Here is a 25,560-nt window from a genome sequence, read left to right as displayed (position 1 = left end):
GAAGGGAGCGCGGGTTTCTTTTTTTTTCCCCTTCCTTCTCTCTTTATTCCTTCCTTTGTTTTTATTCCACTATTTATTCCCAATTTCTTAAAAATCTAGTTTAATTAATACTGGGAAATAGTTAATCATATTGCATATAGAAAAACCAGTTCAGGGAAAAGGAAGCAAAGCATACCAAACCATGCCTTCTTATTTTATTAGGTTTTTATTTGGAAATGATTATAGAGTCTCAGGAAGTTGCCAAATGAAGTACTTGGAGAAGTCACCTATAACCTCCTGTAACTTGCCTCAACTCTCACAATGGAAATATCAGGCATAACTATCTGGTACAATAGTAAAAGCAGGAAATGGACACCAGTACAGTCCACAGACTTCCATGCACTCCTTTGTGTTTGTGTGTGTGTGTTTCTGTACAGTTTTATCACATAGGTAGCTTTGTGTAACCACCACCAGCATCAACATGCAAGACTGCTCCATCACCACAAGGACACTCCTGTGACCCCTGCAGAGCCACACCCACACTCCCAAAGCCCTGGCAGCCACTAATCTATTTTCCCTGTCTATAATTTTGTTACTTCAAGAATGTTATTTATCTTTTGCAGTCAGCATAATTCCCTCGAGATCCAATCAGGATGCCGTGCATATAACAATAATCCACTTCTTTTATTGCTGCATATGTCTCCCTTGTATGGATATATAAGCCTGTTTATCCATTCACCTGTTGCAAGACATTGGTGGTTTCTAGTTTTTGGCAATTAGGAATATACTGCCACGGACATTTGGGCATCCATCAAATTGTTTAAAAACCACTACTGCTCACAAGGGAGTGAAGATCCATAATACCATGAGAGTTGTTTATGAATATTACATGGCTTCTGCTCTATAAGGGCACCAAAATTGAAATTTATTTTTAAAATCATCTGCTGGTATTCCAGGTCACAAAACAAAAGATCAGTTTTTTCTTTCCTGTGAAACAGGCAATGGTTAGTTGCATAAATTTCCATTAAATGTCTAAGAGGTATTAGTTTCACTTACACTAATACAATCACATCAATTTCAGTCAAATTCAATACTGTAATAGGCAATACACTTATGAAATAACAGCAGGCAAAAGAAAAGCTCTGAGCAAATCGGTGTGTTTCAGAGGAACAGATGAGCAAGGCACACACACATGCATATTTACACACAAACACACATCTTACACATACACACATGATCACTAGATGCTAGGAAAACATAAACTTGACATCCCTTTTTTGCTCAGAGATGGATCTAAGCTTAAGGAGCTCTCCTCATGGACAGAACCATAGAAACAGGGACAATGCTGGGGTATTGAATACCAAAAACTTAAACTTGGAACATCTGAAAGCCTTCATATAGGTGCCACCACTCAGCCAACACACCAGCAACTCTTCTCCTACCCAAAAAATCAGTTGTGAATGGTCAAACCACAACATACAGTGAGCTCTCTTTCCATCTCAGGATCAGTGAATGAAGTGGTCAGGTTAATCAAAGGCCTAACCGTGAGGTACACTGAACATCAGTGGAAATCATTCATGTAACCGTGTGTAATGCACTTGGCACATAAACCACAGGAACGATTCCATTTTCGATCGTTTGAAAGCACTCCAGAATATTATAAGAGCTCAGAGTTGATTGATAAATGGTGTCCCCTGGTCCCCTGCAGTTGTAACCAATCACATTCCAATTTACTGAACATTCACAGACTAAGATATTATGGCATGTATTGTTTAATGTGACTGGCACTCAGAATGTTGCTTCAACTAAAAAGCTCTGGGGTGCTGTATAAGCAGTTAAAGAAATACTTGGCCTGGGCATGAGAAATCTCCCAGAAAGCTACAGAGGGAGATAAAGTATGAGAATTTTCTAATTTATAATTCACCATTTGTTCCTTCTTTGGGTATGAAATCCTATATACAACATTGCCCCCTGTTATGTAAGCCCCCAAACGGTCAAAGCCTATGAAGAAGAGAAACTTGAACACATGTCTTTCCCACGGTAAGAGCTTGGTTTTTGCGGAGACAGCACATTCTGTGAAAGGGAGCCTAGGGCTGGTTCTCTGTGCTTGCTGGAAACTGGAGTATGTATTTTGAAGGAATGAAAACAAAACGAAATTCATGTTAATTCTCCCTTGTTTAGCTCCAGCTGGCCAGCTCGCAAGCCCGACAGCGTGGTGTGTTCTATGGTAAATGTTGGAATCGTGAGAGTTTAGGCTACAATGTGCGAGCCTATACGTCTCTGCACTATCAGTTGCCTAGATAATTTGTCCAACTCCAACAAAAGTAGTTCAGAATATGAGTTTCCTCTGCCTCAAACTAAAAAGAATATTCATGATAGCAATTCCAGTCTGCTGTATTTTCTTCCAAGGTTTTGAAAATAGTAAGTGGTCTTCCAGGTTCTCCTAAGGTGAGAGCAGTAGCAGGTGGCAGAAGGGTCCTCCTGTGTAGGACTGATGGGAAAACCTATGGCTTAAAAGAAAATCACTTTTCTTGAAAATCACGGACAACTCCCCGCCCCCTGGTTTTTCATCCCCAGTTTAGTGTAGAAAAGTAGATAAACAATTTCAATTCTGCAAAGCCTGTAACCTGTTTTTGTGATAACACGTATTGGCCTCCAAACACAGACATGCTGAATTCCATATTGTTGACCGACTGTACTTCCATCCTACGGTCTGGCTACTCTCCCCAGCCTCTGCCCCTCTGCGTGCACAGCAATAGCTTATGTTTATCTTCTAAAGCCTCGTATGTCCCCAGCATGGCTATTTGGATTTTACACACATTTCACGCTTAGCTTTCACATGATGCTTGGGGGGGGGGATCCTACTAACATCCTCATTTTACCCGTGGGGAAACTGAGGCTTAGAGAGAGTAAGTGATATGCTCAAGGTCCCATGGCCTGCTGTGCACTAATGCCTTGAACACACCTCCTCCTGCCCTGATCCTCCAGTTTGTGCGCCTTCTTACCCATGGAGTGCACAGTCACGGGCAGCTGGCTCTGTGTCCCTCTGCTATGCATGTGAAAAGCCACAGGGAGCTGTCACCATGAGTTTGTGGTGACTTGATTCTACTGTTTTCTCTAACATTGGTTGTGACCAACTGCCCAGCCATAGATCCCACTATGCCTGGGTATTTTCTCAATGTCCCCTGTTCCCTATGTCTGTCCCCTTTCTGACCTGCTCACAATGGCCTGCAATGTACTCCAAAGAATGAAATAGATTAGAATACGCCATAATTTCTAAGTCACATAAACCATACTAACAATATATTATAAACTAGGAAGCAATTCCGTATTTGGTCAGAATGTGTCAGGCCCCAGTCACTTGATAAGTCACTTTATATAAATTAATTTATGTAATCCTCCAAAAGTCTTCATTTAGGACTAGACAATTCAAGTGACTTTCTTAAAGGGTCCCAGATTAGAAGAAGTAGAGCTGGTCTCCGGCCTCCGGGTCTGGCTTTCGAGCCCACACGCTTCCCCACTGTGCGCACAGTCTCCTGATTGTGGTGCTTTGTGCTGTTGCAACCGATTGTCACCTTGTAAACATTTGTATAATAGCTATAAAACTGTATTTTTGATGGAAATAGTTGAGTCAAAAATATGTGTGATCTGAGAAAGAAAGAAATTATCTAATTTTGTGGCAGAAATAGTACAGTATCCATTTGAAAATGTATCACAGATAGGCAGTAGAGGGCAGTTCTGGGGGAAGCAGGGTTCTCACCGACCCGCATTGGTAAGAACTGAATGCTGTGCTCTCACACACAAGGGCCGGGAACAGCCTGAAGCAAAACTCCATGATACACCACTTCTCATCATTTTTGCTGAATATTTCCACAGCGTTTAGGACTTTTGACCAAGGTCATTTTATTCTGCAACCAACACCTATTCCTGTGGTGTGGCTATGTGCACAGCCATATACTAAAAAATGCTTTGCGTCAGAGTACAATTTGGGGTCAGGTGGATACCATAAGTATCAGGCTCTTCATTCCTGTAGGCAAGAATCAAATGTCAGTTCAGAAGCATGTTACTTCACAAAAATTTCTCTGGCTTAAGTTTTAGGTACACTGCTTAACTTAAAAGCAAACTAATAAAAAACTGAAGACTTCCTTATCTTGATTTCATTTTGAAAGGATGATTTTCTGAGCAATAGTACCCCACATGACACAGTGTAGGGACTGATGCTTTGGGCATCAAAAAGTTGAAAAGGGAAATAAAATATGTTTGAGCAGGTTTGTAACAAACAGCTATAATAATTATATGCTTTGTATCTTCTCTTGACCTTAAGAAACTCTCCAAACTCTCATCTGTATATGTTTATTAGAAATGGCCTTGAGATGGGTGAGGAAACTATCATGCTGAAAATGATGAGGGAGTGAAAATCACGTGTCAAGGAATTCAAAGGCTATCCTTTCGTTGAAGGTAGCCCTGCCACCTGCCCTTCATCACGCTCACAGAACTTAAATTATTGGTGGCTTGCTTAAAATGTTCAAGGCAGTTAAACTTGAAACATAGTAAAAACGATACTGTCATTTTTCTCACGTACAGAATAGAAGAAAATAGGTATATCTCTAAATTAGATATGTATATATAAAATTTAGATATTTCACAAATATTTTGCATCATTATAATTTCAATTATGAATGATTCTAACAATGATGAGAATAATTATGTAAGACTGAATCATGAGGATTTATCTGTGCATTTAACTAAACATGTTTTAAGTATAAGAATCATGATTTTTTTATTGCAAGTATCAAAGGTATTCTTAAATACCTTAAATGAATGTTAGTATCTTGTCCTCATTTTTTATTAAATTTCTTGGTGTGACATTGGGTAATAAAATTAAATAGGTCTCAAGTATACAATTATATACATCATCCTTATTTTTCGTAGTAGATAATAGAGTGAAATACTCTTTTTACCACTCTTCACACTCCTTTCTCCTTGTGTCCTTCAGAGGCCACCACCATCATGAATATTAACGCACCCACTTAATCCATATGTTTATATCCCCTGTCTATAGCTTTGTTTCCCTCTCTCTTCATGTATGTGTTTGCATATGATATCTAGTCAGTGTTTTAAAATGCCCATCATTTCACTCAGGCAGCACATTTCTTATGTGCATTTGCTACTCTATATTTTGTTTTTGAGAACTACCCATGTTGATTCATATGTAGTATCGGGCCGATTTTCTTTAACTGATGAATAGTGTTTAATCTATATGGGTGTCATATGTGATGTGTAATAATATTACTATGTTTTCCCTTCCCCTATTGCTGATCACTTAGGTTGTTTCCATTGTTTCGTTGTTTTTTGTTTTTTGTTTTTTTTACGGTGGACATGAAAGTATGTCCTGTACAGTCTCCTGGGCACAAGTGTACGGCTTCTCTGGAGGCTTTCCCCAGAAGCAGAACTCCTGGGTGGTTGGCTATTTGCATTTAAAACATTATCAGCTATTGCCTCATAGCTCACCCAGGTGTTCCAGTAAATGGCTCCCCGACATACAATGTATGACAGTTGTTATTCCTGGTCTCCTCCCCAACACTGGATGCTGTCAGACTTTCTAGTTGTTTGACAGCCTGTGGAGTATAAAGGGGAATCTCATGTCTATTTGTAGTCCTTCAATCCCTAATAGGGTTGAGTATCTTTTAATGTGTCCAATAGCCTACATTCTTGATTTTTCTACTGTGCCTCAGTTATATACGTATTTGTTGAACCATCTTCAATTCGCTCTTTTAATCTCTGTCTCATTGATTTGTCGTGGCTATCTGTATGTTCTGAAAACTAACCTTTGTAAGTTACATGAGTTACAAATATCTTCTTCTAGGCTGTGGCTTGTTTTACAGTTTAGTTTCTGGTGTTTATGTTTTAGTTTGTATTACATAGACGTTTAATTTAGAGGCAGCCAAATGCAGCCAGCCCTCTAGCGCCACCTGGCCAGGGTCATGGTCCTGCTCTGCCGCTTGCTGTCTGTCTCCCCTCCAGCAAGTTCCTTAACTTCTTTTTACCTCAACTTCATTATCTGTAAAATGGGAAAATATTACTATTCCTCAAAATTTTGCAAGAAGATCATCTATGAGTCAGAGTATTTCCTGGTATAAAGCAAGAGCTATCTAGTGTTAGCTATTAAAATCGGTCCCTTTTAATATATTGTTTAAAAAACTCTTTCCAAACGTCACTGATTTATGTCCATATTCAAGTGTATGTTTAAAGGTTAAATGTTACTTATGATAGTCTTTGTGATACAGTATTCTGACAATATTTGGATTTTGAAATTTACATATTGTTATGGTTAATACATTTGGAATGATCTAAATTATAGTTATATTTTCCTTATATTGATTTCTATTTTTTAAAAAAATAGTATTTTGGCAATGAAAACCAATTCTATCTCCTGACATTGAACATGTGTGTAGTTACATCATCTTAAAAATGACTTTTATGTCATATTAAATTGAATTATATTATTGGGAGAAAGTTCACCATGAGTAATTCCTAAACACCTGAAATAAGAGCGCCAGAGACACAGGCATAGTCCATGTTTATTGAATGAAAAAATACTGTTTGCTTTCTAAAAAATCATCCACCTTAAAGCAATTTTTAAAAGAAGGAATTAATGCATAAAATTTCTAATTGCAGTGAATACCCTAACAGACAGAGTAAACATTCAGAGGAAATAAAATCCAAACTAGATTTTCTTGGGATTTTCATTTTCTGTGATCATTCATACTTTTAATGCATTTTTAACTGTGCAAAAGGAATCAAGAAACTATTTAAGTGATTAATGCTCTTTGCCCCAAAGGCAGGCAGTTCCGCTTTGAGAGGATAGTTTCATAGTCACTGCCAATGGTAGTTTTTTATTGTAGTTAAAAAAATGATTCTTCTTGCTTCTGTTGCATCACAAAATAGAAACATTTTTAAAAGAAGTAAACATTATGTAATTGTGGGCAGTGTGGTTTCTACATGAAACCAGCCATTCTTGTAGACTGGGCTAAATCTCACGGGATGAGGACAGCTGTGGTATCATCTGATTTGTGCTGGAGTGACCGAGACATTTTCTAGCTTTGTGTGTGGAAATGAAGGTAAAGAAGCAGGAAATGCCTTATGAACTCAAATAATGGCACGTTTCTGTGTTACTCAGTGTGACATTTACTCTACAGAAACAACCCTCCGTCATCAAAGTTCCAACTCAACACTGGTTTCTTGCTCATGGTTTGTCTAGTCTCGGTTGGCAGAAACCTTTCTTTCATGTGGTTACTCAGGGACCCGTCCAACCCAGGGCTTAGCAGGGTACAGATTAGAGAGCCTGGAGATCTCATCCCCACCTTTCGTTGGTTGGGGCAGGAGGTGGCACTTGTCCTTTCTTCTCAAAGAGTTTCATATGGCCCTCTCTCCATGCAAGGGGATGGAGACGTGTGGTCTTCACTGTGCCCGATAGGAGAGAAGTGTGGGACTTAGGTGAGCCCTGGCAGAAGCTTCCAGTGGCTTGCTGGATCAGTGCCTTGGGTAGGAAGTAACCTTAGTGTGCTTTTCTCTATCGCTTCAGATGGGAGTTAGGAATATGAGCTTTGGAGTTGAACAGATTAGTTTAAACCCCTGCTGTGTCCTTTATGACCCCTGTGATCAAGTTATTTACCATCAATAAGGCTGTTACTGGCCATCTACCAAAATAAATTTGTGACTCTTGTGAATTAGCAGAGCCCTGGTATACAGTAAGTACTTAGTAAAGGGCTGTACTGGTGAAAGGAAACTAGTAGTAAATCCTGGAGGTTATAATAGAACATTTTTATTGGATCAGAAAAATAGTGTGTCAGCTTCCTGGGGCTGCCATAACAAATCACCACAACTGAGTGGCCTAAGAAAAAAAATTATTCTCTCGCAGTTTGGAGGGCCAGAAGTTTAAAATCCAGGTGTGTTGGCAGGACTGTGGATGCTGGATGCTGTGAAGGCTCCAGGGACGGGTCTTTTCTTACCTCTTCAAGCTTCCCGCAGCCTCAGGCATTCCTTGGCTTGTGGAGGCATAACTCCCATCTCCTCTTGCATTTGCCCATGGCCTTCACCTCTGTGTCCTCTTCTATCTCTTCTAAGGACATTTATCATTTGGATCATCTCATTTGAAGATCTTTAATTACATCTCCAACCTCCCTTTTTTTCAATAACAGTCTGAAATATCTAGGCATTTGATGTGGACATATATTTGGGGGGAGAGGGACACCATTCCACCGGCTACAAATATGAAAGTATTTTCTACTTCTGTATTAACACCACTTAGTAAATGGACATGCTCTGCACTTTTTAAAATATTGATTATAGGATTGCATCTCTGTATTAAGTGTTAAAATTTGTAGTTAGATATTACTGCTGTATAATGCTACATCTTTTTGATGCAAGAAAAAGTTGCATTGAACCGAATTTGTAACATTATCATTCCATGTATCTACTGTCTGTAGCTCTCATCATTGTAAAGACATTTTCAAGTTACTCAAATGTACTGGCTGCAGAACATGATATACCCCATAAAAGTCACATGTCTCTTAAGGGACTACTCTTGTATTCATTTATCTCAATCATGGCTTTTCTGAATGCTAATTTATACCAGAACTCCCTTCCCCCTATAAATGTATTCAGAAGTTATTTCCAAGGTACAGATTAGACTTCTAAAACCCACTGCCTGTTGCAAAACTGATGAGCTACTCATAGAATCTACTTGATCAGAGTGAAAGATGCAGTGAAATCAGTGTAGAGAATTATTCTGACATCACTCTATTAACTGGCATCTAGATTTCTCAATTATTGGCATGTTAAAAGGAACATGTCAGAAGTATTACCATATATGATGAAAATTATTTACATTCAGAAATTCCTAATTTTATTTATATTTTTTGATAAATCTTTCAAGGTGAATCTCTGTTGCCCACACAGATGTCCTCTGCACAATATCTTTAGCATACCATGTGTATGAGCTAGTCTTTCTACTGGGGTTATTTTATACATGGAATGTGTAAAGTGAGAACTTGAGAATTGTATAATCAATTAGTGATAAATAGCTGTAATTTTTAAGTTACTTAATTTAAGCTATAATAATCACCTGAAAGGAATAGCTTATCTGATTTGTCTAGAAGAAGGTATAAGTTCATTTTATCTTCTTTATAATGAAAAAGGGAAAAGTGATTTCTCTTTTAGACTACCTTGTAAAGTCTACATGAAACTATTCAGATGTATTTTTAAAGAACTAAGCTTGAGTAGAACTGCATGCATGTAAAAACCATTATAAAGAACAAGTATAAAAGGCAAGGCTTTGTAAAAATTGAGCTGGTCTTCTGGAAATGACTGGATATGTCCATTTATAACATGCTAACACCTGTGAATCAAAAGATGTATGCATGAAATGTGTTGAAGTTAAGATTGTATTAAAATGGGATCTCTTTGCTCAGTAAGAAATTAAAGGAAGAGCCATGGAGTCACCATTACCACCATAATGTGCCTTTGTGTCTCATGGTTTAGGGCCCTTTCTTTTCTAATCAATGCATTACACCTGTGTGTTCTCTTTTTTTACAGTTCAGCAGAAGAGCAGTTTCACTGGCAATCACAAGGTAAAGTACAACTTCTTGATAAACACTTACTACATGTATATGTACGGATTAATTTTCCTTGTGAACTTTAGAAAGAGACATATAAAGATGAATATGACAACACCATGACTCTAAAATTAAATAAAGTTGTTGTGATAGCTCTCAGTTTCATGGGAGTTAAGTTCTCACAACTCCCTGGACACTTCATGTTCTTCATGGATGTGTAGAATTGGCTGGCCTTAGCTTTTAATACTGCTTGACTGAAGATTGCAACGTGATATTTAAAGGGAACTTCATATTTCCATGCCTGTGGTTCTATTTTGTTTGTTAGTTTATTTTATTCATTAGACTCCTTTTATAGGTGAGATCATATGGTATCTGCCTTTTACCTCCTGGCTTTTTTCACTCAGCATAATGCTTTCCAGTTCCATCCATGCTGTTGCAAAGGGTAGGAGCTCCTTCTTTCTGCTGCGTAGTATTCCACTGTGTAAATGTACCAAAGTTTTTCAATCCACTCATTTACTGATGGGCACTTAGGCTGTTTCCAGCACTTGGCTACTGTAAATAGTGCTACTGTGAACATAGGAGTGCATAAGTTATTTTGAATCGATGATTGGGGATTCTTAGGTTATATTCCCAGCAGCGGAATTGCCGAGTCAAAAGACAATGTCATTTTTAGTGTTTTTAAGGAAGTTCCATACCATTTTTCATACTGGCTGCACCACTCTGCATTCCCTAGTACACTGTTGGTCCACTAGGGTTTCCTTTTCTCCACATTCTTGTGAGCACTTGTTTGTTGATTTATTAATGGTGGCCATTCTGACAGGTGTGAGGTGATATCTCATTGTGGCTTTAACTTGCATCCCTCTGATGGCTAATGATGTTGAGTGTCTTCTGTTATGTCTATGAGTCCTCTGTAGGTCCTCCTTGGAGAAGTGTCTATTTAGACCCTTTGCCCACTTTTGAATTGGACTGTTTGTCTTCCTGAAGTTGAGTCTTATGAGTGCTTTTTATATTTTGGAGATCAAACCCTTGACCAATGTATCATTGGCAAATATGTTCTCCCATATAGTCAGTTTCTTTTTCATTTTCATGATGATTTGTTTAGCCGCACAGGAGCTTTTTAGTTTGATGTAGTCAAATATGTTTATTTTTTCCTTTATTTCCCTTGACCTAGGAGATATATCAGCAAAAATATTGCTCAGTGGGATATCTGAAATTTTACTGCCTATGTTTTCTTCTAGGACTTTTATGATGTCACGATTTACATTAAATTCTTTTATCCATTTTGAATTTTTTCTGGTGTGGTATAAGTTGGTGGTCCAGTGTCATTTTTTGCATGTACCAGTCCAGCTCTCCCAACACCATTTACTGAAGAGGTTATTTTTACTCCAATGTATGCTCATATCCCCTTTCTCAAATATTAGTTGACCATAGAGACTTGGGTTTATTTCTGGGTTCTCTATTTTGTTCCATTGACCTGTGTGTCTGTTTTTATGGCATTATCAGACTGTTTTGATTACAGTAGCCTTGTAGTATATTTTGATATCAGGTATCGTGATTCCTCCTATTTTATTCTTTCTCAAGATCATTGAGTCTATTACAGGTCTTTTTTGGTTCCATATAAATTTTTGAAAAATTTTTTCTAGATCTGTGAAATATTCCATTAGTATTTTAATAGAGATTTGTTGAATCTATAGATTACTTTGGATAATGTAGATGTTTTAATGACATTAATTCCTCCAATCCATGAACAGGGTATATGCTTCTATATGTTTACATCTTATTTATTTTTTCAGTGTTCTGTAGTTTTCTGAGTACAGGTCTTTTACCTTCTTGGTTATAGGTATTTCTAAGTACTTTATTTTTCTTGTTGCTATGGTAAATGACTTATTTTCCTAATTTCTATCTATGATATTTCATTACAGAAAGTGACCAGAGGGGATGGGTGGAGATAATGGTGGAAAGAAGGGGAAAGGACTAGACAAAGTACATGTATGAATGACCCAAGAACATGGACAACAGTGTGGGAACTGACTGTGGGAATGGGGAGTGGAATGGGTGGAGGAGGGCAAAGGGGGAAAAATTGGGACAGCTATAATAGAATACCAACAAAATAAATAATCTAATAAAATTAAGAAAAAAGATTTAATAAAATTGTTACTATTTATTACATTATTAAAGTCTTTCTTAAGTGCAAAAAAAAGAAGTAAAGAGAACTTCATAGAGGTCTTAGGTTAGTATACTTTTGATTTTTAAATGATTGCCTTAGCTTTAATAGTGACATGTTTGTTTATCGCTTTAAAATATTGTAATTTCAGATGGCCAAAAAGACATCGAAGATGAACTCACAACAGGTCTTGAGCTGGTGGACTCCTGTATTAGATCCCTGCAGGAGTCAGGAATACTTGACCCACAGGATTATTCAACAACTGAAAGTAAGTCAAATGAGAATTCTACTTGAAGACAACTAAAAGAGTATCATGCTGTTACTTTCCTAATGTAATTAATATCATGAGACACAGCTAATAGCACTTCTGGAAATGTTTATACCTGTATTGTCCATTTTGCTCCACACTCATCTACTTCCTTCCCACAGTACCCTTCCCCAGCTCATATTAGATTGTAAACCTTCTAAGGCAGTAATTGGCATCTAAATTTCTCACCCATTACTGATGTACTTGTGATTCTCACCAATTCTCTGATATGCTTTTTGGTGTATAGACCAGCACATTATATGAACACATCGTATATGTATTTAATCAACACAGTGTCAGGTTGAAAATTAATTGGCAATGCTTTACTTATACAGATAATCATTGGTAAAGATTTTAAACAGTAAAACAGTTATATAACAAAATAGAAAAATTGGCATAATATATGCAGTACTATTCAGTGCTCTGCTATAGTACTATGCATAACTTTTTACATTTCTATATTTAGCAATTGTATATTGCTATATTAACCTCAATAGAGTATTTAAAGATTTCTTTACCTCCACTTAATTACATATTTTTCACCCAGAGTGGCTGAGATTTAGAATAAAAGGGCTGAGTTGAAATGAGCCTCATTTTAATAAATCATGAAATACTCTTGACTTATTTCAATAAAATTCCATAAAAAGCTAAAAATTAAGTCATTAAAATCTACATTATCTTGATAATTTCTACATTAGAGATCAGTGGAGTATTTTATTCTTTAACTTATAAAAATAGAATTTCCTTAAATACTCATCAAGGCTTGGAGTAGAAATGGAAGATATACGAATTAAATGGTGTACTGACCTTGAAATCACTTAATTTACATATAAGCTTACTTTCTCTATAATCTTTAAAATACCACTGCTCTTACAGCAATATCGTTATGACTATCCAGATTTGTTTAAATCTGTGTGCGTCCCCTCGGTAACACTCCTAAAGGAAGATGTGTAATCTGTAATATTCTTGTTCTATTTTATATGTTAAAACTCAGGATTGTTTCCTCTTCTCTTTGAATCAATACATATATTTCTCTTGTGGGGGTAGTTGTGCTTAGAACCATGTTCAATTCGTATCTGCTATCCATGTACTCAATCCTCCCTTTATTAGAGAGTAAGAAAAGCAGAGATAAAATACTGTGTCTTGAGAGGGGAGAGGATATGGGATAGCTTATTTTTTGACATGATCATAAGCATTTGATTATAAGTTTAGGTAACAGGATAACTTTTAATACATGGAATTTTACGGGAAAAGAAGGAAGAATAAAATAAGAGGCAAATTTTAAAATAGAGATAAATCAACGGTATCAATCTAGTTCAACATGTAAGCACAGTGGATTCTTTTTTGAAAAGAATAAAAACTCACATTTATACTCAACAAAGATAAAATAGTGACGTGATGTTTAATGGGACACGCATTAATGACATAAATGTTGAGATGAAAGGAATAGACACACTAGTACCAGCAAATACAATGAACGCAGCAGTGGAATTGAGAAGACAATGTGAGAGATGAAGTGGAATTTCATGGAGAAGCACTAAGTGGAATGAAAGAGGAATGCATAATGAAAATAACTTATAAAGTTGTATAAACTCGTACTAAGATCTAGCGAACTTGTGTGCACCAAACAACATGGCCTCTGAATATTCAATCAAAACATACTTCAAATGATAAAACCATTAATGAAAACTATTGTGAATATTTCAATACATGTTTATCAGAATCAGACTGAATAGTAGAAGAAAGGGCCACAGAAATCTGGAATTAATAATTACAAATAAACTAATGTATTAAGTTTTAAAAACCTTATATTTGTTGAATAATAATATATATTTGTTATATATGTCCTGGAAATACATACAAAGATTAACCTGCTTCTGCATGGTGAAGACCATCCTAAAAATTGAAAAGTGTAGAAAAGCCACCCTTGCTAATAACAATCCAGTAAAATTAAAAGTAAACAATAAAAACAAGCAAAAATATAATCATATTAAAATTTAAAAACAGGCTTTTGGATCTAATGAATCAAAATCAGTAAATACTGAAATTTTTCTTTTCAAAAAGATTCATTATGTTATCATGAACTAAACTACCTATCTGTCTGAAGACGCCTAAGATTTCACTTGATTGTTCTTTTTATAAGCCTAAGCTTCCATGTTTGAAGATAGGAAGGAAAAAACAAAACCAACAACAATAATAATAATTTAGGAAAAAAGAACAAGGGATGGAAGTGCCACCTAAAATTTTTATTCCAAAGGATCTGAACCATAGTGAAAAGTAAAATATTGTTCTTAAGAAATATTTGTTCTTGCCCTGGCTGGCATAGCTCAGTGAATTGAGAGCAGGCCTGCAAACCAAAGGGTCACTGGTTCGATTCCCAGTCTGGGCACATGCCTGGGTTGCAGGCCAGGTTCCCAATAGGGGGCATGTGAGAAGCAAACACACACCGATGCTTCTCTCCTACTCTTTTTCTTTCCCTTCCCCTCTCTCTAAAAATAAATAAATAAAATCTTTTTAAAAAATTTAAAAACAAGAAAATATTTGTTCATAATATTTCCAGAGTAAGCTTGAGAAAAATGAGTAAAATTTGGGAAATTAATTTTAAATTACAAAGTAGGTAACTAACACTTGGGGGATTAACGATTTGCTTATTTTAAATGTAATTAACTACTACTAATAAAATAAAAGCCCCAGTTGTTGTTCGTATCTGTATCAGGGTTCCAAATGGAAATAGAGTCTCCTCAAAGGGCTGAACTAAAGAGAATTTACTTCAGGTCCCGTTTACAAAGGAGTGGACAAGATGAGGGGAGCAAACAATGCCTGCCGAGGTCCTCAGGGAACTGCAAGGACAGGAGCCCTGTCTGCCCCTAGTTCTGCAGGAAAAGGACAGGGACCAGTGGGAGCAGAGTCAGGACACCTGGAAAGAGTCTTGACTGACTGAAGCTTAGGGCCATTAGCATCTCCCACGAGGTCCAGTTTGACCCAAACTGCTGTGGAGTAGGCATCCGAACCTCTCTCTCCTCCCACGGTCTCAAGTCCTTCCTGTTCCTCCCAGTGGCCAAATCCAGTCATCAAACAGATACCAGAGGCCCGTGTGATATGGCCTATATGAGGAAAAGGGCAGAGAATGAACATGGGGAGCAAATACAATAATCAGCATAATATTCTACCCAGTACTGGAGCAGGATACCACATTTATGTTCTTGATATATAAATTTAACACTCAGACATGTAGTGGCTCTTTGACACATTTCTTCTAATTGTTACACGCCCATCAGATTCTGCTAGTCCCTTGATTTTGTGATTATTCAATCAATGGATTCATTAGCTGGAAGAGACATGAAATAGCTAATTCGAAATGGGGCCTGGCACGCTGCCCGTGAGAACACCTCTTGGTCCTAACTCAGAAGAGACAACATGAAATGCAGCCTAAAACCAGGCTGGGAAAGTTCTAAATAGGAACCAATCTCAACCCCTAAGTACGCAGTACTTACTTGGTCATGTTTAGAAGCTTTTGTTAGTTTTCTTTCCAAGGTCTGATTAAAATAAAATTTGGGTCTTTGTAAACCTCTCTTCTTGACCCTTAGACTAGCAATAACTGCTCTACCGTACTGACTAAAGACTCGTACAGTTACCAGTGTTTTCCAACACGTGATTTTTTTTAAGTGCCATCCTAAGCAGTGTATAAATCATCTATACATCCTTTGCCACCTGACACTGTCTTGTGGCTGCTGGCTGTGTAATTTCAATTCTCTAGCAAATATGTTTCACAGAGTCACCAGGGGAATTGCCATTGCTTTGCTTGGGGAAAAAAAAGTTACTGACTGAAGCCTGGGGCCATTAGCATCTCACTTGATATACAGTTTGATCCAAACTGCTGTTGACGAAGTACCCTATTTAATCCACACATTCTCGGAGAAGTAAACTCGGACATAAGGATGATTTATTTCTTAGCCAAAAATTAACAAAACTATGTCAGTCAAAATCAGAAATACAATGGACAACTTGGGAGAAAAGGACTTATACATCTATTGAGATTGCCAACTTGTTTAAATATTGTACTTTAAATAGTAATTATTTCTCTCTGCAGCATATTGACAAATTGAAGCTTCCCCATATTCTAGAAAATACCAGCATTCAGAAGCAAGGACATTTAGGAATTTAATATATTCTGAATATGATGGCAAAGAAAGGAATGTTATTCTGAGTTTTCAGATCAGAATATATTTCAAAAAAAAGAATCAATCATATAAGGTACCATTCTGAGTGGGCGAAATCCAAAGATAACAATCATATGTAGATTGGCAAAGGTGAATATATTACTTACTCTTGATTTACAGTCCATCATTTTCATTTAGTTACTTTGGTACTTAATTCTGTGCGATAGGAGAATTGTTGAGAAAGCAGCTTATTAAAATGCTTTAAAATACAATTTTATGTATTCTTATATAATAACAATGAAGGTGAGAGACCTTCCTGTGAAGGGACTGGTTGCATAAGGAAGCCTTGCACCAAAGGAAGTCGAAGCAGTTTAGGAGCATAAGGGTTTTATGATCATCAAGCAGACCAAATTAGAAATAAGTGAGTCGCGTGACTCACAATATTGAAATTGCACTCTGGGAAGAGGACTGACATGGTCGGTTTTCTATTATGATGGCAACTAGGTCCCTCGTTAGAGCTGACAGGGTGGAGAGCGGTGGGGTGGGTGTACTAGGTAACCTGCACTTCCCTCGGAGCTGGAAGACTTGGATTCAAGCCCCCCTCCTCCCTTTACGCCACCAGGGGCTGAGGACTGCTCCCTGCCCTCGGGAGGCCCTGAGTCTTTCCTGGGACCGTTTACACGAGGGAGTTCAGTTCATCCCCAGATCGTTCATCCCTGTAGAGTCACTTTGTCCAATGCCTCTTGGTTTAAGCTTTCAAATACAAATAAGCCGGTCTTCTTTCCAGAAGCATGTGGGTGTTGTAAGTCTAATATTGCTTTTAGATACCAAGTAAATCCAAACGTCTTTCCATACCAAGTTCACTCATGTGCACCTCTGTCACCACCTTGGGTGTTCTGGAGCCTCTGGGAAGTTTCAGTGGCAGAAATCGAAGGTGGGAGCAGAAGTCAAGCAAAAGCACCCAGGTGTCACACAGCATGTCCTCCATCCTCCAGGGAGCTGTCATTAGCTTTCCTTCCGGATCCTGCCACTACCTAATTCTCAGCTCATGTTCAGTTTCTTTTTCTTTGATTTCTTCTAACACATAGACGTTTAAGAAGCATGTTATACTTTCTTCCAAGAGGCCACCGACTCAGAGGCAAGCCTAGGAATTGAAGGGATGGGCAAAGACATGCACTACCAAATGCTTCTTATCTATTCCCGAAGCAAAAGACAGCAATGTAGAGTTTTCATTAAAAACATCCCTCGCGCATGAGTTATCAGGGTCTTCTGGGATCAAGCACAAGGTTAGAGCTTGTGGAAATTTCTAATGAAAATATAATTGGGTTTTGAACTGTCAAGGCACCGTAGGTGGCCAAAACTTTCATGGGAGAATGAAGTGCATGCTGGTATAAGTGAGGACAGCATCAGAACCGGCATGAGCATGACAAAAAGTACAGGCTGGAAGCCCTCATGAGAACATCAAACTAAGCAGACTTTTCCCCGGGGACAGAGGAAGGTGAGGTCTCCTGGTAATATTGTGTGGGGGAGATGTGTGGTGGGATTCCCCTGGAAGTCAAAGCATTAGAACTGCCTCTGATCAAATAGTAAGTCACTTCCACAGCAACTGATAGAATCAAATCTTAATATATATACTTGGGTTTTATTATATCATTACAGGCACAGGTAGGTGTGATCGTCATTCATTTTTTAAATAATAGATACGAAGTACTTCTTAGCAGTAGCACAGAGAGTGTCTCTGCATTGTGGCATTTACATTCTAGTCAGAAGAGTCTGAAATCAAGCAATCTAACTACTCATGAGTTCAGGTAGATCGTTGCTACAAGCGATGGCAAAGCCAGTGAGGGGGAGAATAGACTTCTCTAAATGTACTTGAGAATCCAGGGGGCCCCTGCCAAGACCCTTTCCGGGGCTACAAATAGGCACCAGTTTTCCCAGGAATCCTACAGTGTTGTTTGCGTTCCCATGCTGGTCCTCACAGTGACAGTGAGCCTGGGAATGAGGGTCTCCCAGGGTGAGGGTTCCATGCCACTTTCCAAAGCCACCATGGAGGGGATAGCATCATTGTCATCACTTGAATGGCTCATGGAAGGGGCCCGATGTATCCTCTCATTTTAAATATTTCCCAATTGCAATGCAGTAAATAGTATCTTATATCACCCATAGAAATAAGCTCTTTTTGGTCTGCAGTGATTTTTAAGAGTCTGAAAGTTTATGAGATCAGAAAAGCTTGACAACCTCTCTGGCTTTGAGAGAGTGACCAAAGGGGCAGGAAGTCCCCCCCCCCCCCCCGTGAGAAGTGTGTGATCTGGCACCTGAGTAGGATGCACAAGCCATGCTGGCGGCGTCTAAGGAAAAGGCTGTGGTTTCTGGCAAATCGGAAGCTGGCCATTTATGCTAGTAAAACTCCATGAATCTGTTATAGTGTTTTCAGGACATAGGTTTTACATTTAGCTTTCTTCTAAATTTATTTGTGTTCATTTTCATTTCTTGTCACAATTATTGATAATGAGACATATGAACCTATTATCTTTTGACTATTAATTTAGAAAGAAATGTATATAATGCTTTTTCTCTCTTTGTGCTACAATTATTTTTTAAATGGTAAATAATCTGAACGTAAACCTTTATAAGAAGATACTTAGAGATTGGAATGAATTATAAAATATACCATCCTATGATTATATATGTCATGTCAAATCCCATGCATAAAAGCATTCTTCAGCTATACACTTTAATTAAAGTTGCACATTTAAATTTTATTTTTTGCTCATCTTTCCATTGTGCACAGATGTAAAGAACTGAATTATTACATAGTATGAATGCTTTACCAAAGCTCAATTTTCCATATACACTCAAACTTGGAAAAGCAAACTAATTAAGCCAGTAACTTTGGCTGAATCTAAATCAGTTTAAAAAACTAAATGAGTACTTCTGTATTCCTGGGACCATTACAGTTTTAATTTTCACGTAAAGCATTATGTGTTGAAAGCGGCTGACCAGATGAAATCGATATTCTGGAAATAGACTTAGAAATGAAGTTTAAAAACACACCTGCCCATAGAACAACCACATCACTGAGTTTCCTTGCATAACAAGCTGTTTCCCTCAGTTAATTTTAGGAATGATAGATGGTTCAACCACTATTTTGGGGAACTCCTCAGCAAAATCCATGCATATGAGCTTTTAAAGTTACTAATGAAGATTAGAAGAAAAGAATCAGTTTATCACCATTAGCTATTCTTTTTAAAAACATATTTATCTTTATTGTATTTTCCATTACCATTTATCCCCCTTATAACCACTTCCATCTCTTCCATTTCACCCCCTCACAGCCTCCGCAATCACCACACTGTTGTCCACGTCCATAAATTCTTATTTTTTTCAAGATTTTATTTATTTATTTTTAGAGAGAGGGGAAGGGAGGGAGAAAGAGAGGGACAGAACATTGATGTGTGGTTGCCTCTCATGTGTCCTTCACTGGGAACTGGCCTGCAACCCAGGCATGTGCCCCAGCTGGGAATTGAGCTGACAGCCCTTCGCTTCACAGCCTACACTCAGTCCACTGAGCTACACCAGCCAGGGCTCTTTTTACTCAGTCCCTCCACCCCCTAACCACCCTCCATAGTTGTCAGCCTGTTCTCTATCTATGAGTCTGTCTCTATTTTGCTTAACTCAGTTTGTTCATTAGATTCCAACAAATGAATGAAATCATTTTCTATTTGTCTTTCTATGGTGGGCTTATTTCCCTTAGCATAATGTTTGCCAGGTCCATCCATGCTGTAGCAAAGGGTAAAATTTTCTTCTTTTTTTTTTTTTTTTTTTTTTTTGCAGCTGCGTAGTATTCTCTTGTGTAAATGTACCATAGTGGTTTTATCCACTCAACCATTGATGGACATTTGGGCTGCTTCCAAATCTTGGCTATTGTATGTAATGCTGCAGTGAACATAGGGATGCTTTGATAGTCTTTTGAATTAGTGTTTCAGGTTTCTTCAAACAAATTCCCAGAAGTGGAATCACTAGGTCATAAGGCAGTTCTGTTTTTGATTGTTTGAAGAAATTCCATGCTGCTTTCCACAGTGGCTGCCAGTCTGCACCACCAACAGTGCAGAAGGACCCCTCTCCCTACATCCTCACCAGCAGTTGTCCTTTGTTGGTTTGTTGACGGTATCCATTCTGGCTGGTGTGAGGTGGTACCTCATTGTGGACCACTAACTATTCTTATTCCAAGTAAGTTTGTAAATTGTCAAGTTCATCCAGACCCCATAAAGAAGAAACTGCTGCTATAAATGCAACTTGTTGGTAGCACAATTTAAACAAAAGTCAATATTTTTACTCTATAGAATTAAATTGTAGTTGGATATGACTAAAGCACTTTGAGCTTGATTTAAATCAATTTGATAATCGTACAAAGAGTTAGCAGTTTTTCTCATTGATTTTGTAACTTAGAACAGCTCCTTTGTGTTGTATGTGTAATTTTCATCTCCCCTTTTTTATTCTCACTTATTACTTTCTATAAAGAGTCCCCCTTTCTCTTTATTTGATCTTACTCTGTTTACTCTCATTTAAAATAAAGTAACAAACTCCAAATCATTCTTAACCTTCACAAAAATTGGATAGCGAGAGGGTAAAATGTACACAAATTCTGTCAATTACCAGTGTGTGTGAATCTTGTTGGCATTATTTTTCAAGGGCTACATAAAGATTTTATATCATGTTGAAGGAAGCAATTTAACCTAAGAGCAATTAAAGAATGTTGCTAAACTTCCTGACAAAGATAAGTCTGAACAAACCTGCCACCATCAGGTGTCCATTCTTCAACATGTCTGTCTCAGTTTGTAGGTTTATCACTGTTCTCAGTGTCTTGATTTAACAGACTCACAAAATACTCATGAGCACTGATTCCAGGCATTGCCTAGTTCTCTAGCTGTTTATTTCAGTGCATTCTTATTAATAACACTTTTCTTTTAATGGTGAAACAATCCTTTGGAATTAAATTGATAACGACCCTCCAGAGACCTTATTTTATTCCTGTGGCTTCAGCTTACAATACTGATGACCTTAAGTCCTAAAATTTCATTTACATATAATCGAACTTTGATCTTGGAAATCAGAAATCAGGGTAGGCTGCATGGAGGAGGTGGCATTTAAACAGCACTTTAATAATGACTTTTGAGATCAATAGAGAATGGATATTCAGGCCGAGAGAACAGAGAGAATTTGGTCTTTCTTATCTCTTGTTTCTGTCACTAGGTTTTGCTAGGTTTTGCTTTTAACTTCAAGCAGGCCATTTTAATGATCTACCCTTGACTGTTTCATGTGTAAAATGAAAGCTCATAGGGTGTTGAAAGAAAGCAGTAAGTGATATATGGGATAGTACTGTCATAGGTTTTCAGGACAAAAAAATTCTAATCAAGACTTTATTATTATCAGACCATGTGGCTATGTAATTAGATAATTAGATAATAATACTAATAGCTGACATTTGTATAGCGGTTTATATTTTTTAAGCACTTGCACATCTATTATCTCATTAGCTGCTCAAATTTGCAGAAATTGAATTTGTAGAGACAGAATGATGACGCATGGTTACAAGCAGACACTCAAGCCAGACTGCCTTGCTGGCACTAAGACCTACCACCCACTCGGTGGTCTCCGCTAGTGGCACCCCCAGGTCTGCCGACATAAACAGGAATGACAGTACCTTCCTCACTGCAGTCTTGTTACTTTGCCGTGGGCGAATAGACAGCAAGTGCCCAGGGCAGTTCCCAGGACTCGGGAAGTGCTTGGGAAGGCTTATTTGGCATTACAGGCATTGTCATTGTCATCACTGTCTGTGCTTTCACAGACCTGGACTGGGTGGACGAGAGCCCAGGACTGGTGAGTTCCAGCCCTGGGGTTTTTCCCAACACACACCCACCGACTCCACCAGCGTGATTGTGACCTGAATAATGACCTGGAAATGCTACATTGTGGGCCTCTGGCCTTTTCTGTATTGTTGTAAAGAGTGTAGTTTAGTGAAGGTTTCTTGTTTGCTGGGACTGGTGTTCAGCTAAGAGGCAAGAAGGGGTAAGTCCAGATGAAGTCTCTTTAAAACCGTGCAAACAAAGTGAGTACACGTGATCATGAAAACACTAAATATCTAATTCATTTAAGAAGAAGCTGTCTATACATTGGTGTTTGTGTTAATACAACCTAGAAGCGAGTCTGAACTTTTACACAGAAAATTATCTCAGCAGTCTTTCCATGTGCTGAGGTTAACCTCCGCCCCACTGAGGGTGGACAGCAAGCTCCCCCCTGTCACCACCTGGAACTGCTAAGGAGAGGTTCCTTGGGAAGTCACACAACCCGAGGTGTGAGATTTCCCCTGCAAACAAACTGACTTCTACATAGGGATGAACTTTTCAACCTTAAAATGTTAATATATGTATGAGACCTTCAACATTAAAGGCTAACCAATCCTGGACTTGGAGACAGAAGACAGGGACCCAAGTCCCCTCTTTGTTTTCCCAAGTGTGGGACACAGGCTGACTTCTGACGCCTCAACTTACCCTTCGGAGAGTAAGGAAAAAGATACAAGGGCAGTTTTCTCACTGGTCGCCCCGTGGCCTGCAGTCAGTTCATATATTTGAATACATAACGAAGTGTTGGTGCTACATTCAAGATGCTTTGCTCCAGGTGTCTTTCTAGGATCAGTGGCAGATTCCATGTCCCTCATGTCTGCAGTTCCCTCCGACTGTGTCCCCTCTGTCCAGTAGGGGTTGCTGTGTACTGGTCAGGACAAGGACACACACACTCCCTTGAGTCTTACCAATCTATCAGAAAATCGTTTCACTTCCTCTTCCTAGCCCGCAGGCCTGAGTCCCTGTGGATAGATACCTGAGTTTAGCCTTGTCTCACAATGGGGAAGGTTCAGGATGGTCAAAGAGGTCACTGTGACCCTTCAGTGTCCTGGAGGCATACATACCAGAGTGTGACTTCTGCTTTCTGTGACCTCAGAAGACATTCTGACCCCCTGTTCCTCACAGTTGAAGTTCCTTCTGGAGCAGTTAACTGCATTAAAGGTGAAACTCCATTTTCCAGATTCCTAGCTGGAACATCAAGTCTGTCTCATCTCCTCCCCTCATTACTTGCATCGCCCAGCGGATGTGTGTCGTGTCCTCAGGACCGAAGCCCAATTCACCACTAACCCAAGGGAGGCTTGATGAAGCCCCAAACAATAAATGCTTTTAAAATTTCTGGAAATTTGGTATTTTCTACCTCAATGCACAGTAATGTTAGTAAAGCTAATCAAGTGTTAGTTAATACAAATTTTACTTCTATTATAAAGTAATTAATAATTGTTCCATAATATTAACTTTTCCTATATTCCCATTAATCTCTGCTTTCTAAAATTGGAATGAATAGAATGCTCATGATTTGAAACCTAGTGAGTGATTAAAAATCATTCTAAACGCATGCAGTATTTTATCTATTGTCCTGACTGCTTCATGCCTGCCAGGTGATATGCCATTGCTATAATATTATGATATATTGCTCATTGTTGCAATTACCTTTTTCAGAGGACATCTAGGTTTTATGCTTGAGATGTGTGAACAAAATAATGAGATGGAGAATTTGGGGTTTTATTGAGTATTGATCAGATATATGACTGATTGTAAAAGGTGAGCACATCTGGTGATTTCAGATGTATATTTTAAGAGCACATAAATCATATTTTTAATTGAAATTCTTCTTAAAAAAGAGTTTCAATTGTCACCTTCAGATCCTACATGGAAAGCATTTGTAGGTTTCTGGAACTAATTTTATGAATCTATTTAGAATTTATAAAATTGTTTAACTTGCTAACTGTATCTATAATAGAGTTCATCAGATTAAAGTCACACTCGCAAAGTCACAAAGGAAGTATTTGTCCTTTTTAAACAGCAAATAACCAGGAATGCAACTCTTTTGCTTCATAAATCATGTTAAATTTCTACATGGAATTAAAGGTATTATTTAATTCCAAAAGTCTGTGCACCATGGTATCTACTTTAACTTTGAGTGTCCTGGAGGTGCTTTATCCTGGGGGAGGGGCCTTAGCAGGGCTGGGCAGAGCACCCTGAGAGACACAGACAAAGAGAATCTCAGTGGGACGCTCCCCTGCCATTGTCAGGAGGGATGGTGACCACTAGCCTCAAGGGCCTTAGCTTTGCCACCATGGTTCACTCTCTCCCACTGAGTTGACCTTAGGGAGGATGGGGACCAAGGAGAAAACCCTTGGCCACAATCTGTCACTGTCCTCCCAGCACCTACCTCTTCCTCCGCCTCCTGGTACTTAGTCCTCATCCACCTCTGCCCCCATCAGTGGTTCCCCTTTCCCTCCCAGAGGCTCTCCCATACCTGGGCCTGCCCATCCCCCCACCTCAGAGACCCCCGCTGACTCTGTGTCCCTGCCTGACAGTCTCCATAGCCGCAGTGGGGACAGTGTGTTCCTGGCGTCTGGAATGAAGCTCTCAAAATGCGCACTCCCCACAGAGGCATCCTGTAGCTGGTGATGAGACCTCGAATGCTATCAGAATGGATTAAATGGCTTTTTGCGGGCTATTGCAAACTTTACCATCTGGTATATAGTGTTTTCTTGGGACTCTATTTTCTAAATTAAAAGAAAAAGGATTACAATTGTACTTTTGTTATGCCCTTCATGATGAAATTGGGCCTGGATAGAAAGGTTTTTATTTTCTTGCTTGACATTTTTCCAGAAACTGTAGAGATTCCAAAATACCAAGCCTTTACCCATGTCCGTTAATTGGCTAATTATTCAATATCTAGTGATGAAAAAGTATTTTTGCACTGTTTAGAATTCCCATCGGGATATCAGAGGTAAAGGGAGAGTCTTAGATGGCAAAAATTACATAAGCCAATATTTTTAAAGGGCAGACACATTATTTTACACAAAATAAGGTTTATGGCACCTCAGATCTGCAGTCTCGGTTGAAATTTTAAAAAAACACATGTTCTATTCTTAAAAAGAAAGAAATAGGGCTCTTGAAATTTGCTCACACTTCATGGAAATGATAGCATTATCTAAAACAACCAAAGAGAAAGACAAAGGATGAGGTAGTAATTATGCCATAGTCTATGTGGATGTAATTACCTTTTATCCCAAAAGAAGTAACTCTGTTCAGTGGGTGAGATAACATGGGAAACTCGTGCCGCCAAGTCCTCCTCCCTCCAACTCACCCCACTTACTCCAGTCCTCTCTCAAACATACACAGTAGAAAATGGCAAGTACACTTCCGCTCTGCTCTACTACCTTTAATTCCCAAAGCGAATATGAAATGTGACTGAAGA

At 38.4% G+C, this 25,560-nt stretch overlaps 1 protein-coding gene across 3 annotated transcripts in view; it reads left to right on the top strand.

Annotated features, from left to right (window-relative positions):
• CTNND2 (catenin delta 2) overlaps positions 1-25,560 on the top strand; it is an 837,284-nt gene that overhangs the window by 413,882 nt on the left and 397,842 nt on the right. For all 3 annotated transcript variants that reach the window (XM_037063010.1, XM_037063012.1, XM_037063011.1), the window contains exons 4-5: positions 9,577-9,611; positions 11,912-12,028. In XM_037063010.1, coding sequence (XP_036918905.1) covers positions 9,577-9,611; positions 11,912-12,028 — 152 coding nt within the window. The remainder of the gene's footprint in view (positions 1-9,576; positions 9,612-11,911; positions 12,029-25,560) is intronic.

The sequence above is a fragment of the Sturnira hondurensis genome, unplaced genomic scaffold (assembly GCF_014824575.4).
Source record: "Sturnira hondurensis isolate 20B ecotype Veracruz unplaced genomic scaffold, ASM1482457v3 Scaffold0014384, whole genome shotgun sequence".
NCBI lineage: Eukaryota > Metazoa > Chordata > Mammalia > Chiroptera > Phyllostomidae > Sturnira > Sturnira hondurensis.
This window is presented reverse-complemented; position numbering and strand designations above follow the sequence as displayed.